At 26.9% G+C, this 15,513-nt stretch overlaps 1 protein-coding gene and 1 long non-coding RNA gene across 7 annotated transcripts in view; one reads left to right on the top strand and one right to left on the bottom strand.

Annotated features, from left to right (window-relative positions):
• LOC132947880 (paxillin-like) overlaps positions 1-15,513 on the top strand; it is a 37,035-nt gene that overhangs the window by 15,431 nt on the left and 6,091 nt on the right. For all 6 annotated transcript variants that reach the window (XM_061018119.1, XM_061018115.1, XM_061018121.1 and 3 more), the window contains exons 4-6: positions 1,761-1,869; positions 4,154-4,286; positions 15,086-15,424. In XM_061018119.1, the coding sequence (XP_060874102.1) occupies positions 1,761-1,869; positions 4,154-4,286; positions 15,086-15,424 (581 nt within the window). The remainder of the gene's footprint in view (positions 1-1,760; positions 1,870-4,153; positions 4,287-15,085; positions 15,425-15,513) is intronic.
• Positions 11,473-14,013, bottom strand: LOC132947883 (uncharacterized). The gene is made up of 3 exons (XR_009664961.1): positions 13,852-14,013; positions 13,683-13,771; positions 11,473-11,940 (listed from the first exon to the last, which is right to left on the bottom strand). It is a non-coding gene; the product is annotated as an uncharacterized LOC132947883 (long non-coding RNA).

The following is a 15,513-nucleotide window of genomic DNA, read 5'->3' on the forward strand; positions in this document are numbered from 1 at the left end:
TGTTCAGTTTGTGGTGGGAGGGTATAATGGTATATATTATAATACTACCATTGAGTATAGATAGTATATATAGTATATCTATATTCAATGATACTACCTATACTAACCTGTAGTCAATCTATCAAAACATAACACGAGTGAGTGGGTAATTGGTAGACATAAGAATTTAATAATAAAGTTAGCTCTTGCCTATTATGTAGTATATACTAATTACTAGCATATTAAATTAAATAATAATAACTAATTACTAATCATATTAATTTAATTTTAAAAATAAAATAAATCATAGTTATTGGTTAGGTAAACTCATAGTATTTATTGGGAAGAAAGTGTAGAAGTGTCATTCCTGCAGATTTAAAATTTTTTACCAGTAAAATTAGACAATAAACATGTTTGCTTTAAAATTTTTTTTTAAAAAAGTATGTTCATAATAGATTTTAAAACTATTAATTTTTTTTGTTTGTTAAATACGCAATTTTCTTAGTTGTTGCTTTTAAGTTATTTTATATTTTTATATACAGGGGCACATTTTCAATATTGAAACTGGGAGTGCTGAAGCCCTCTATTTTTTTCAGTTAGTCTTATAATTTTGGATTAAATAATGACTCATCATTAATGAGAAACTATAGCCTACCATCACCCCTCCCCCAACAAACAGTTAACACATTTCTTAATGGCTTTGTGCCGTTCTCATTGTTTAATATTATTAAATTAATATTTATTGATGTATAATAACAACTAATTAACCATAAATTGCATTCATTTATGATGGTGCTGTTTTCAAAACTATGGGAGGGTAACCATAATCTAAGCACCCTGCCTTATCAAATTGTGCTTACTAAGCACCATTTTAGGCACTAATGAGTCTTAATTTTTCTAAAGTTGAACCTATACAAATATATTGAGGATCAAATATTATATATTATAAAAAAAACTTTATCTAGAAAGTGAAGACTTTTATTTGTCGTCTGAAAAATATTATGAATATTAACTAAAATAAGTTTATTGTGCTATTATATTTAAATTTAATTTAAAAAAATAATTAAATCTCTCTGTTTTATAGATTCTTAATTTTTAGTGTATCTCATCATTGAGTAGGTCACTGAAATGGAAATATTAAATTAGAATTAAATGATAAATCTTTGTATACAAAAAACAATTCTGAGCAGAGACAGTATGTCAGCCTCTAATTCTAAGGTTTTTGATATTACCATAAGTAATTTATTTTTCAATTAGTAATATGGTTAGGGTAGGTTGGTTGAACTAATTTATTAATAAAATCATCGCATATTAGGTCGATACACACCATATAGTTATAAGAATAAGTTCATGGTATAAATATAAACTATTCTAAATACTTTGTAAATATCATTTTGCATAGAAAATAATAATATATTATGTATTAACAAAACATTTTAAGTACCTACGGTAAATATTTTTTGAATTACAATAAAATAACTAAAATTACTTGATGAAATATCTTTATTTTAATCTGGATATCCAATTTCAACAATAATTGAAACAATATTTTAAAAAAATATTTTGAAAAATTTTGATTTAGTTTTAAGTATTAAGAAAAATACTTATGAGAGACCTGTACTATAATGTATTCAAGCTTTTAGTATAACAATTTCAAATTGTGAATGTATACAAATATATTAATTTGTTTACTGTAGGTATAATTTAAAATATTTAATTAATTTTTATATTAAGTTATTAAAATTATGTTTAATAAATATTTTAATTTTAAATTGATTTAGTGGTTAATGGAGATTCTTATTCCATTCCAACGAAAACAATAAATATTTCAACACGTCCATCAGTGGATTCTCTTTTAGATGAGTTGGACACATCACTATCTTCAAAAAGGTAAAATAATGTATTAATTTATGTTTATTTTGAGTTAGTTTATAATAATAGAAGTAAATTAATTTAAACATAATCAGGAAACTGTTTTCTTTTTTTTTTGCATTACAATTTTAATATTCAAATTATAATGAACATATATACTAAAAAACATTATAACATAAATGGGTGCATACAAGTTCATAAAAACTTAAAACAGTTGTGAATAAAAAATCAATAACTGATCAAAACAGTTTTTTACTATACTTATATCTTATTTATTATAAACTTACCTTATAGTATTAATATTTAAAATTGAATATTAATTCTCACTACTTTTTAAATTTAACCATGTACACCATTTATATAAGTAACAATAATATCCAGTGGTTGGGACGCTACTAGATTTTTGTAGCACGCTAACGCTACAGCTACTCCCCCCAAAATGTAGCTCGCTATCGCTACTTTTTCGCTACATTTTTAAAAATGTTCTTATTGAAAACTAGTGTTTGTAGTTTGTACTGATTTGACATTTGGTCACTGGACAAGACCCAGGACAAAAACTTCACTATTACACTAATCATTATCATAATATAAATAAACAAATATAATCATAATTGATATTTTAATAATCACCAATTAGATTGTAGGTAGCGACAAAATAATGATAATTTTTGCTACGCTAACCGAAAATGTTTAGTGTGCTATAGTATTTCGCTATCTAAGGCATAATTTAGCGATGCTACGTCAATTGCTACAAATAAAGAAGCGTGCTACTGTAGCGTCGCTACAATTAGCGCGCTACTCCCGACCACTGATAATATCTAGTTGCATTTATTTTAGAAACTTTTATTTTTTATACGATTTATATTTTTAAGTGTCTTTATTCTTTATAAATTATTTATTAGATTCTGATTCTTATTAATTTTATAATGATGTGTGTATTTTGTTTTGTTTGTTTGGGAAAAACAATTTAGGATAAACGGGAATTTTTACCCAATATTGGTTTTTGACATAATCGATTTTGGTTTTTGGTGTAACTCTAAAACAAATGGCCGTAGATGCATGAAATTTTTGATAGTTGGAAAAAATATCTCCAGGAAAAAAATCCCTGCACTATGAAAAAAAGTACTGGGGTAGCATTACATCAAGAATTGACTAAATATAAATAATTTATAAGAATTATTTTATAAAATATATATTAGAAATAAAACTAATATTGTACCTACCTATATTATGTTAAAAATTGTTATTTTATAAAAAATGTATATTGTGATACCGATGATTATAAATTATAATAATCAAAGTTAAAATATTGACAAAACATCGAAAGTGTGCAAATTATTTTGGGTTCGAAATTCTTATAAATTGTTCTTTTAAAATATAATACAAGATTCCTCATAAGTTTAACTACCTTTATCAAAAAAATAAAATGTCTAAGAAAGTCAAATTAAATTTTTATGAACGTGTGAAGCTCAAATTTTTTCAACATTGGATATTCATTCGATTCTCAAGTAACGATTTTCTAATTTTGTTGTAATTCAAAAACGAATAATCATAGACACTTGAAATTGATATCATATTGATTAGTTTTTTTTTCTACAAATGTCAATAAAATTGTATTTTTTGGGTCAAAAAGCGTGAAAAATAATTGCATTGTTCCTGATATATTGTTACAATAGTAGTTAAAAAATAATAAAAATACATGTTCACAATTTTTTTTCATAAGCATTTAAAGTTCGATTGCTGACAACATTTGTCAATTTTAAAATCGATTTCGTAATTAAAAATTAATAGAATGTTCAAATTTTAAGCTAAGGATTGAAGTTTTAAAACAAGGTTCTACATAAGTAGATTATTCTGTAACCAAAAAAATCTCAAAAATATAAAAACCATAGTTTTTTAAAAGTTATTTTATTTGGACGAAATTACATATTTAATAACAAAGAATAATGATTTTAGTTATTTTGTTGTAATTTTATAATATCAATTCAACTTACTGGCTACTGTATTAATAATAATTTATTAATAAGTAATAACAATATTAATATAATAAAAAATATCCTCACTGACAAACCGTCTCCACTCAGAATCATTTTTTGATATTATATCATTCAATTCAAATTTAATACAATCCATTATACAGTGTCCCACTTGTAACCTACTGTACATCAGAGCAACATCCATGATCCTCTTAATCACCTTTTTAATTATTAAGTTTATCCATTAGTATTATATACTATATAATACTAATTTATATTAAATACTCAGGTTGATAATTAATGTAATTTAAATGTTATTTCTTTAGTAACAATGGACAATTGATTTCAAAGATGATGATGGAAGAAACCACAACCACAACTACTCGTACTGTTTGTCCTACTGCTTCTTCAGCTACTCGAGAATTAGATGATTTAATGGCTTCGTTATCAGATTTTAAAGTAAGAATTTTTGTTAAAACTTTGTATTTCTCTCGTATTTGTATGGTATAATCTTAGTGTATAAAATAATGCACTGTGTTGTTTACATAAAATGCTTAGTTCAAAAAACCATTAAGTTTATTAATGGTAATATTATTCTAACATTAATGTGAATTTTGGCTATAAAATCATAATATCATAAACACGTTTCAGTATTTAAGAAAATTAAAACTTTCAAATGTTTGCAATGAATTATTTAATTTGGTATTCAAAATAGATGAAACTTATTAAATTATTTATGTAAAAAGAAAGTTTTTTTGAAATGATACTTCTTATTATATTTATGTTTAATTGTGCTCAGCCTGTATTGTTGAAAAAATAAATAATAATAAAAAATTAAATATCTAATACCTAATCAAAATTAATGATAAAATATTAGTTTATTTTTAAACAAGTAATTAAATATTGTTTGTAATTGGTTTATGTCATTATTACTTTTATAAATTCCATAAAATTAACAAAATTATAAGTAACTAATAATAATAAATAATAACTTAAATATTTGGATTCTCAATGGTTTTAAGTTACAAGTATTTATTCACTAGAGGTAATAATTAATACTTAGGCGTGGATTTTGAAATAAACAAAATTTAGGTTTTTTGTACAATTATATGTTATTGTTTTTTTTTTTTTTAAATTTTCGCAATATGTTATTCTTTTTATAATGATTTTTTAGAGTACCTACATGAGTTGACTTATCAGAATGTAATTTATAATATTGCCTTGGGTCTTGTTAAAATTTATTTGTTCCCCATTCATTTTCTCATTAATGTTTCATTTAGAATCATAATATTATTTAATAACAAACTAATTTAGATCCTTAGCGATGAATGTATTGGTTTAACAATATACAAATAAAGTTGTATATGTATCTACAATTTTTTTATTCATTATATTCTTTTGTAGCATTTAAACTTTTTCAATTTTAACTTTGAGAATATTTTCTGGTAAGAATTTGGATCTAATTGGTACTTTGGGGAGGTCAGATTGATGTAAAAATTCTCTGTACATACTTATAAAAATAAAACACAAATATCTCAACCAGCCCCAACTTTTAGATTTTGTGTGGAACGATAAATATTATATTGGTTTAAGAATGATGATGAGAATACAGAAATTTTTACAAAAACCTGTTTTTGATTTTATAATTGATTTTGTTGACTTTAGAAGTTTCAAGTACCCAGAAATAAATCTTTTAAACTAAATACCTTAATTATAAAAAAAACTGTGTTTATATATTTTTTAGTTTTTTACGAATTCAACGAATAAAATTTAATTGATATTTATATAAAAAAAAAACTAAAAAAATTAAAAATTGAAATGTCCGTAAATAGCTCAAAACGAGTCAAAATATTTTCAAAATTGTATTAAGTATAGTAAATTATTAAATACACATTTATTGTAAATTTCAAATATCTATAGTTATTCATTTTTAAATTACGACAAAGTCAGAAAAACGTTTCATGAAAAATCGAGTGAATATCCAATGTTGTAACAATTTGAATTTCAAACGCTCATAATAATTTTTGATGAAGGTTGACAAACTTTTAAAGAAACTTGTGTTAAATTTTAAAATCTTGATCTTAGATATAAAAAGAAATTTTTTTATAATATTGAACTCAAAATAATTTGCAAATTTTCGTGATTTTGTAAAATACTAACTTTAGACGCTCATAAAAAAATATTGTGGATCTACGATCAACTTTTTTTTGAATTTTCACTGGCAACAACTTATGATGAACCTCGTATTAAATTTTCAAGCTTTTTGACCTAGTGAATATTTTTGAATCGACATTAATTTTAAATAAAAACTAATAAAAATCGAAAATTTCAGATTTCAATAAGTAGCTCATACATGAGTCAATATATTTATGAAAATATATTTTTAACAATTTATGGTGTAATCCTTTTATTAATTCCGTGAAAATTTCATGTGTTAAATTTTAATTTGATACTCAATGATATTTTCAAAATTGTTAGACTATAAATGTTAAGCTATTTATAGAAATTATACATTTTTTAATTTTTTGAGTTTTTTTAATACCTATATTTCTTTTGGTTTATACTGTTATCTTGTGAGTTTTTAAATAAATATACATTCTGTAGTCCACATTAAACAATAATTTATGGTGGTGATCTCAAATTGAATCTGAGTATTTACCTATTTATTTTAGATTTTTGAATGGATAATTATTATTGAAATGATGTTTTTTAAAAATTATGAGTACATTTTAAACTGAAAATGCTTTTTGTAATTCAGCAATAAATGGCATATATCATCTTAATTTTGTAGAGAAATATTTTGTAACTGAGGTAATAGACAATAAACTTAATGTTGGATTTTATTATTTGGCATCTGTGAGTTACTTAAAAATGACTTTGAATGATCAAAATTACATCTGGTATAATTTTTCGCTTATGTCCCTTGCCAAAGTCCTTGTAAGCGTAATTACTTCACCTTGAATATTTTTTTATCTTTAAACTTAAATAAATTAAAAAATATTTGTGTCTATTTATAAAATGTAAATCTGTATAATTAGGTCATATTATATTCTAGTCAACTATTACAGACTTAAAATCAGATTTGCGTAGTTTGACAAAAAAATAAATGGTCATACTCTTATAATTGAGTGTTTTAATTTAAATTTCTACACAGTGAATGCTTATTTTAGTTACATTTATAATTACTTATTTTATAGTATAAGAATGAGCAATGACTAATTTAAATCTTTCCACGCACACGGTTACTGGTTTGCCTGAATTTGTTTATACATCGTCCTTAGCGTAATTAAACGCCCAGCTGTTTCAATGATTTTTACAAAATGACTATATCCGGCTTACGTCAAAACCGCAGTATTACCCATTATCATATGACACAGTTGCTATTGAGTCAACGGCTATAGGTATCATGTTTTTACCGGACTTAGATATCTCACCCGTCACTCGTTAAGTCCATACTTAGATTCGATTTAATAATCATATATCTTATATCTAATTATGTTTATTGACAAGAGTGTGCAATGTACTTATGTACATATTATTAGATTCTGAGCAGAGCCATAATATGTATTTTTTTTACAATGATGACCTTTCGGTTAAAATATTTTAATTTTCAACTATAGAGAGTGGTTTTTGTGTTCAAATTGAAAATACTGCGAAAAAAAACAAAAAAAAAAATTAAGGAAAAATGGGAATTTAGTTCAAACTAGTTTATGATAAAATCAATTTTATTTTAGTAGAACTCAAAAACAAATAACCATAGAAACACAATTTTAGCTAAATTTTTATAATATACCTAATTTTCAATACCTACGTCCTACATGGTATAATTTTCAAAATATTTTGACTTTCAGGCATTTATTTTTTATTATATAGGCATATATTATATCAGTTATTATTGAAATCTTAATTTTGTTTTTCCTAAATATTTCGACAACACAATTTTCCAAAAGCCTTGAAAATGTAATTTAAGACTCCTCATAAGTTGATATAAATTTAATTTAAAAAAAAAAGTAAAGCGAAATTCTGCTAACTTTTTTATAAGCGTCTTAAGTTTAAATGTTTACGGAATTGAATATTCGTGCGTAAACAATTTCTAATCAAACTTATTTCGTCGTAACTCAGAAACGAATAACCATAAATGCCTGATATTTTTAGAAAATGTTTATATTATTATAGTACTTTCTATAACAGCGGTTCTTAACCTTTGTGTAGTGGCGACCAAAGATATATACCAAATTTTTCATGCGACCTTTTTATAAATAATGTTCAATGGCGGAATAAAAAAACCACCGGGTACTCTTAATTTAATAATTTTTCTTACTCTTATTACTTGTACTAGTAACAGGTCATAATATTATTATAGTTTATTATTATAGTTTATTTTTAATAATTGTATTGTACATATTTTTTTAAATAATTTTTAATTTAAATACTTTTTTTAAATAATGAAGAATTTAATGACTTCCTTGGTCTTGATGTTGCTTCACGAATGAATCAATTTGAGCTTCTATGGAGTTAGTAAGTGAAATACGCATCATGGGTTCGACATCAAGCTTATTTCTTGCTTTGGTTTTGATCGTAGTTAATGTCGAAAATCCGGATTCACATAAATATGTTGTTGCAAAAGGAACTAATTTCTTTATTGCTTCTTCGTAAAGATTAGGATACTCATTTCTTAAAGATATCCAAAATTGGTTTAAATTTTTAGATTGTTCTAATAATTTATCTGACGATAATTCTAATAGTTGGATTTCATTTAATAAAGATAATTCATGATTTTCACAGGGTAAAAACGGGTTAAGAATCCACATATTGTTTGATCGAATATCAAAAGTTTATTTGGCTTTAAAGAAGCATTTGCTAGTACATTACCGCAAATAACACATTGTGGCAAATCTACTCCGTTTTCATTTATATAAGTAAACCCATAACCAATATATTTATCAATGTATTTATAAGTGTAGTTCATTGATATTTTTACCTTTTGTCTAGGCATTTCGTCCTTCTCTATTTCTTGTTCATTTGCATTTGATTCCGTCTTTTCATTTTCATTAATTTTAACTACCACAGGTTTTATAAAAAAAGATGAAAGTGATGTCTGTTTACTCGTTATAAATGTTTAATACACAATACAAAATTATACAAAATTATTAGTCTATTTACAAATAATATTATATTAATGCTAATGACTATTCCGCACTGGGTACAGGTAGGTAGACGTTAACCTCACGACTACACGAATAAGTACCATACGACGTTCACAACAAGTTGATTCTAAGAAAAATGCTGGTGAAAAACTTATCAAATACTATAACTTATAGCTATAATTATACTTAATCGGTTGACATTAACGGAAACGAATGTAATTTAATAAGCTTCTTTGTACCAATTATCAATACTGGGAATTTACGAAAACGGTTTCATTTATTATTTATATTATAAGGCTTAAAAATAAAAATATTATACCAACGTTTTAAATTTTAGCCGACCCATTTCAAATTATTGGCGACCCAAAATTGGGTCGCAACCCTATGGTTAAGAACCACTGTTCTATAACATGGTATAATTTCCAAAATATTTTGACTCTTTTGGAGCTATTTATAGACATGTGAAAAAAACTTGAAAATGTTGTTATTATAGTTATTTAAAAATATTAAAGTTATGTAGGCACAATTTTTTTTTTTTATATAATCATTTGAACTAAAATTCGAAAAAAATTGTCAAAATCAGGAACATTTGCATATGATTCTGTAGTTATAAACTTCTATGATTTTCAATTTTTATGGATATATTTTATTGTAATTCCAAAATATTATTCGTATGGACTTGAAACTTTTAAGTATATTATTATATTTTATAATATACACAATGTCATTTTTAAACCATTTAGATTAATTTTATGGTATTGCCTATTTATATCACTAACCTTTTTACACAGTTCTACAGTAGTCGGTATGACTCAAAAGTTAATAACAATAAAATCGTACTTATTATACCTAATATAGAGACAGCGTTTGTTTGTTCGTCCGCAAAAATCTCATAAAACTACTTGACCGATTTTGAAAATTCTTTCACCAGTAGAAAACTGTTAAGTGATTAAGTAAAAACGATAAACTTGGTATAACTTTGATACTTAAGAGTTAATTATACATTAACGTACGCACTCGACTGGGTCCGCAATGTATCACGGGTAGATTGCCTACTTGATAATATGCTACTAGCATAATCACAAGCTATCCCGGTTATAATAATATAATATAATCGGTTCTAGGTCATTTTTCATTATTTTTGTTTTTATTGCCCAAGAATTATAATTCTCGTAAGATATATTTTTGGTATAGTAAATTTCCACTCTAATACTTTAGGACAGTTGTTAAGCTTAGAACAAAATATTTTTAAGTTGAAAAAATACAGCTTTAGTTTTAAATATAGTCTATATTTTATACACTTAAAACAAACATGCACAAGTTTTAGAAAGCATATAAATTGGATAAGACGTAGGTGTAGTTTATGTTAAGTTTATGTTTATTTTTCATTATATTTATTTGGTATAATAATAATTTCTAAATAAATAAATCTTATTTAGATTACGATTTACGACATGTTGGCTTAATAAATCTGCAGTTAAAAGATATATTATGGAACTTTTTGTGTAATTATGGGCGATAAAGATGCCCAATTTTCACCAACTTTCATATAACAAAAATATTAAAGACGTTTTAGTCATAACATTAATTTATTTTAAGTATACCAATAACAGTATGTACCTCTCGTTTAAATGGGTTTTGTACGTTAGTACACCATAACTATGCATTTATAATTTATCTGTTAGTTATAGGTAATTCATTAACTTATTTTTTATTAATAATTTGATAAATATTCTATTATAAATCTAAACCCAATTGTTTTTTATTTCTATTAATTGCTAAGATATAAATTAATCAAAAGCTAAAACCCAGTCATAATTTATTACATTTTTAAAGACTTTTTTGATAATATACCAAGGTATACCGTTATTCAAATTCATTTTTTCATTTTTTACTACGGTTATATAGTGGGCAATTGCCAATTAATTACTATAATATTTAAATTAACTACGTTTGGTATTTTATGCAAAAATGTCTGTCTTGTGTACTTATATATTACCTTGATGCGCATAAAACTACATTGTCAAATTTAATAATTATGATAACAAGAAAATTGTTGATTAAGTAATATGAAATAAGAGTTATTTAATTTTCTAAATTATTAAATAGGAATGGATATTAATTAATTGTATATTATTATCATTTTCACTTTAATTTGTTGTTACTTTCATAATAGTGTTATTAATCTTTTTTTCTTCACGAGTTCGTGACATTTAAAATTCTATTAAGTAAAATATTATGTTATTTCTGTTTTATAATAATAATTATTATTTTGCTAAATTTAAGTCTTAAAATACCGTCTGAGGTCTGACTATAAAATATGTATAATTAATAACTATTATAAATGGTTTTCTTCCTCTCGCAAGGTGATATTAGTAGAAACAAACGTATAATATTAATCCTCATTTCAGTTGAAATATACATAAGTTGGTATGTATAGTTTCATTTTAAGATGGGACTTTCAATAATAGTTTTATACGCAAAAAAAAATACAATTTCATATAAAGGTGTAGCTAAGGTCACGCAAAGACAGTTATTAATGAAGGCAATATAATATCCGTATAGATATAAGATTAAAATCTCACAATGCCAAAATGTAATGATTTAAGTGATTTATTATTTTTCATGGTTTCAACTCTGTATAATATTTACGTTTAATAAATGTTTAAGATAAAACATTATTGGGTGTTGGGGGGTGGGGAGGAGGTACGCTGCAGCATACATTTATGTTGTGATATTAAATTAAAAATCAACGATAAATAATCGCTTTCAAAAAACAATACTAAATGTTGTAAAAACTATATGACTAAATTTCTCAATTATTCTTTTTTGAAACAAATCTATGAGTTATTGGATTTTGTTATAGGTCTATTATGTACGCAAGGAGAAACTTACCAGGAAAATCGATAAAATTCCCGTTTTTTAAATTCTTAGTAACGTGTATATACTAGGTGTAACAAAAAGACCTGACAAAAAAAAAAAAATGGTAGTTACATGTATGCCAAAAATCATATGGTTAGTAAATAATTTAAGTAATATACTAATGTCAGGATATTCCCAAAAAATGTTATTTTGAAAAAAGTTATTACGTTCTAAATAAATATATAAATATACTCAAAAAAAGATTGATATTTTAAAAATTCTAAAAAATAAACTACTTGACTTAGATAAGTAAGTTTTTACCATCAAAATTGTTCTTTTCATTAGAATTTTGAATTGGTTTCTTATTTTGAATTTTTCAAAAAAAAATTTAATCAAGTATTAGTTTAAATTAAATTTTAGATTCTGAGCGGAGTGATGAATGTATTGATTTTATAATGACGTGTGTTTTTTTAAAAAACATTTTTTCATGTCTTTCATCGCTGTTTGGGTAGTGAAACTGCTTAGATTTTCTTCAATGGTATATTGTTTGATGGGAAAATGAATTTAGTTGGTATTTGGGCATTCAAATTTCCAATAGTTTTCAAAAGCGCATTCGTGTTAAGAGTGTAGAATTTGTTAGAGAGGACGTCACACCTGCATGTGTTGTCTAGTCCTACAACGTAGGAAAAACTGTTTTGCGCGGGACAACTTTAAGTATGTAGTGTTTTTATTTTTTTGATAGCACTAACTAATAACATTCAATAATTAAATGAAAAAAAACTTAACGTTCTCAAACTGATAACTTTAAATATATTTATGTTATCCAAATAATAAAACACTAAGTCACACATAAAGTTCTTCCTTATGCGTTGGGGAATTTTGGTAATTCTATTATAAATACAAAGGGAGTAAAATTGTCCCGCGCAAAACCGTTTTTGTTATGTTGTACATTTGTAAGACGTAGATAACACAGCAAGTGTGACGTCCTGTTAAGATTACGTTACACCGACATTTGTTGTCTTCGTCTTACAAGTGCGTAACTCGTACATAAAGTAGAACACATTAGTTTAAAAATTTGAGTGAATTTGCCTCTTATAAAATTTAAAAGTAAAACTATTATCTAAAAAATCTCATCGGCTATTATTAAATTTTAATTTTAAAGCAAGTTATGAGTATTTTAAGATGTACAAACAATTTACAATTTTAAAATATTCATAACTCGCTTCAAAATTAAAATATAATAAAAAGCCCATGCCCCCTGCCTAGATAATAATCTTACTTTTAATTTTTTTACGAGATCAATTCACTCTAATTTTTAAACTAACGAAGCTAAACGTGTTCTGCTAAGCGTACAATTTACTATGTTACGAATTTTTAAGACGGAGACAACAAATTTCGGTGTAACGTCCTCTTAAAAAAAATGTAAACATGTTGGCAGTTTACGTATCATGGCGGCGCGGCGGCCACGGAAAATGCCATATTATGGCAAAATCAATCCATTTCAACTATCAAAAACCAATTATTCAGGAAAATAGAGATTTGATAAGTTCCCACACGAAACATGGCAGGTAAAGGGTTACATAGTACCTATGTGTAAGTTATTATCGAGAAAAAAAATCCCACGTACGTGTAGTCTTTACATGGAGAGACGAAAATGTATTACTTTCTGTACTGTATAAATGTATAACATACCTAGTCCTATCTATTTTCTGAACTTATCTTTATTACCCAACTTTATGATACGAAATATACGATACAATCTATTTTATTTGAATTCAATACTCGTTGATTGTTAAAAATTGGATTAAAAAGTTTTTTATGCAACACAAAAATCATTTAACCTCACCAATAACTACATATTTAGTTTGTCAGCCCTGATTCTGGATTTGTTCTAGTATCGAAGTTTTGTTATTATGTATGAATATATTTTTGAACCTAAGAAATAACACAATAAAAGGTTATTTTTCGTGTAAGAACTTATAGGTACGTATATATATATATGTGTGTGGTTTTACCTGCCATATGCCTACATATTATTATGTATTTATGTGTCATGTGGGGTCTTACATTCGCCCTGAACGCAGGTGTACGTTTGTACGAACGACCTAAACTCAACGCTGGCATAAATTATAATACAGATCATCGCCGCCACAGCAGGACGGTTGCCAACACGTATGAGTCCGTCGGCGATTGGTCACTGTCGCGCGCGGTCCTCCTAGCTATTTTATTTTCAATGCCTCAACGGTAGAAAGGGAACATTAGTGCCTTGTGCAGACCAGCTTTTTGCTGTTGTTTTACCCATTATTGGCAGTTTCCAGAAATAACTTTTTTAACGAGACGGGAAATTCTCGTCCCTTCTAGCGCGGTGTAGCCGCGGGCGGGGTTTGGCAGCCGTGGGCAAAACAACTCGCGTTTTATATACCGAAGCCGTGGACCGCCGACGCTTCACAAATCCAAACAATTCTGTCAGTGACTTTATCGTTGGTTATATAGTGATAATAGTAACAACAACAACAACAAAAACTGCAGCAGCAACGTCGACGATTATCATATTTCGGTTTTTATACGCGTCGTATTATTAAAAAAGTTTTGATTATAATCTCGAAGAAAAATACAGTCAAACGCAGTATTATAAAATACTACTCCGTCCGAGTGTCGTATACCCCGCATAACAGGTACACGTGGTTATTTAAAATGATTCATCCGGTTTAAAATGTTTATATATTTTAAGTTTTTTGGTTTACAGTGATAATTTTAGATAAAAAAGAAAAATATTTCAAATTTTGTTTATGGTACTTACTTGGAATTAAATGTTCTATATTATGACTTCCTTTAGTTACACGAACGACATGTAATCCTTATTCAAATGCATCACATGCTTGCCATATCCGTTGTAACAATCTCCACCAATTTTTAGTTTCTCTGTGATTCATACTAATGGTTAGGTACACAGTATCTTTATCACATCTGCAAAAACAAGTATAGATACACGGATATAGCAGGAGGCCAGGTTCCAAGCTATAGATGAATAATTTCGAATAACCTTGTATATAATACTATGGTGATTCTTTTAACAGCAGTATATGATTGCATTATGTCGAAAAAGCCTACCTTTTTTTTTTAACAAAAACAGTTATCGTTCAAAGATGTTTAATATTTTAAACCGCAGCAGACAATATCATATTGTTAATAATAAAAATATTCTGTAATTTACTAATAGCTCTGTTCCGTTTCCTTGTTTCTCTACAGGTGTCCAGTCCGGTGCGGGCTAGCTACGCAACCGAATCGGTAGACTCGGCGGCGCCACGTTTAGACTGCATGCTCGGCAGCCTCACGGCCGAGATGAACAGACAGGGCGTGAACACGACGCAGAAGGGATGCTGCACTGCATGCGACAAGGCCATCGTCGGGCAGGTGATCACGGCGTTGGGCAAAACCTGGCACCCGGAACACTTCACGTGCAACCACTGTTCCCAGGAGTTGGGCACTCGCAATTTTTTCGAACGCGAAGGCCGGCCGTACTGCGAACCGGACTACCACAACCTGTTCTCGCCCAGATGCGCGTACTGCAACGGACCCATACTCGACGTAAGCACAGTGGCTTCGAAAACTGTTTTTTCAGCCCCGTCCCGTGCACTGTGCATATTTGTGGGTGGTGTGGACTGTTGGGGGACTAT

This window comes from Metopolophium dirhodum, chromosome 6, assembly GCF_019925205.1.
Source record: "Metopolophium dirhodum isolate CAU chromosome 6, ASM1992520v1, whole genome shotgun sequence".
Taxonomy (NCBI): Eukaryota; Metazoa; Arthropoda; class Insecta; order Hemiptera; family Aphididae; genus Metopolophium; species Metopolophium dirhodum.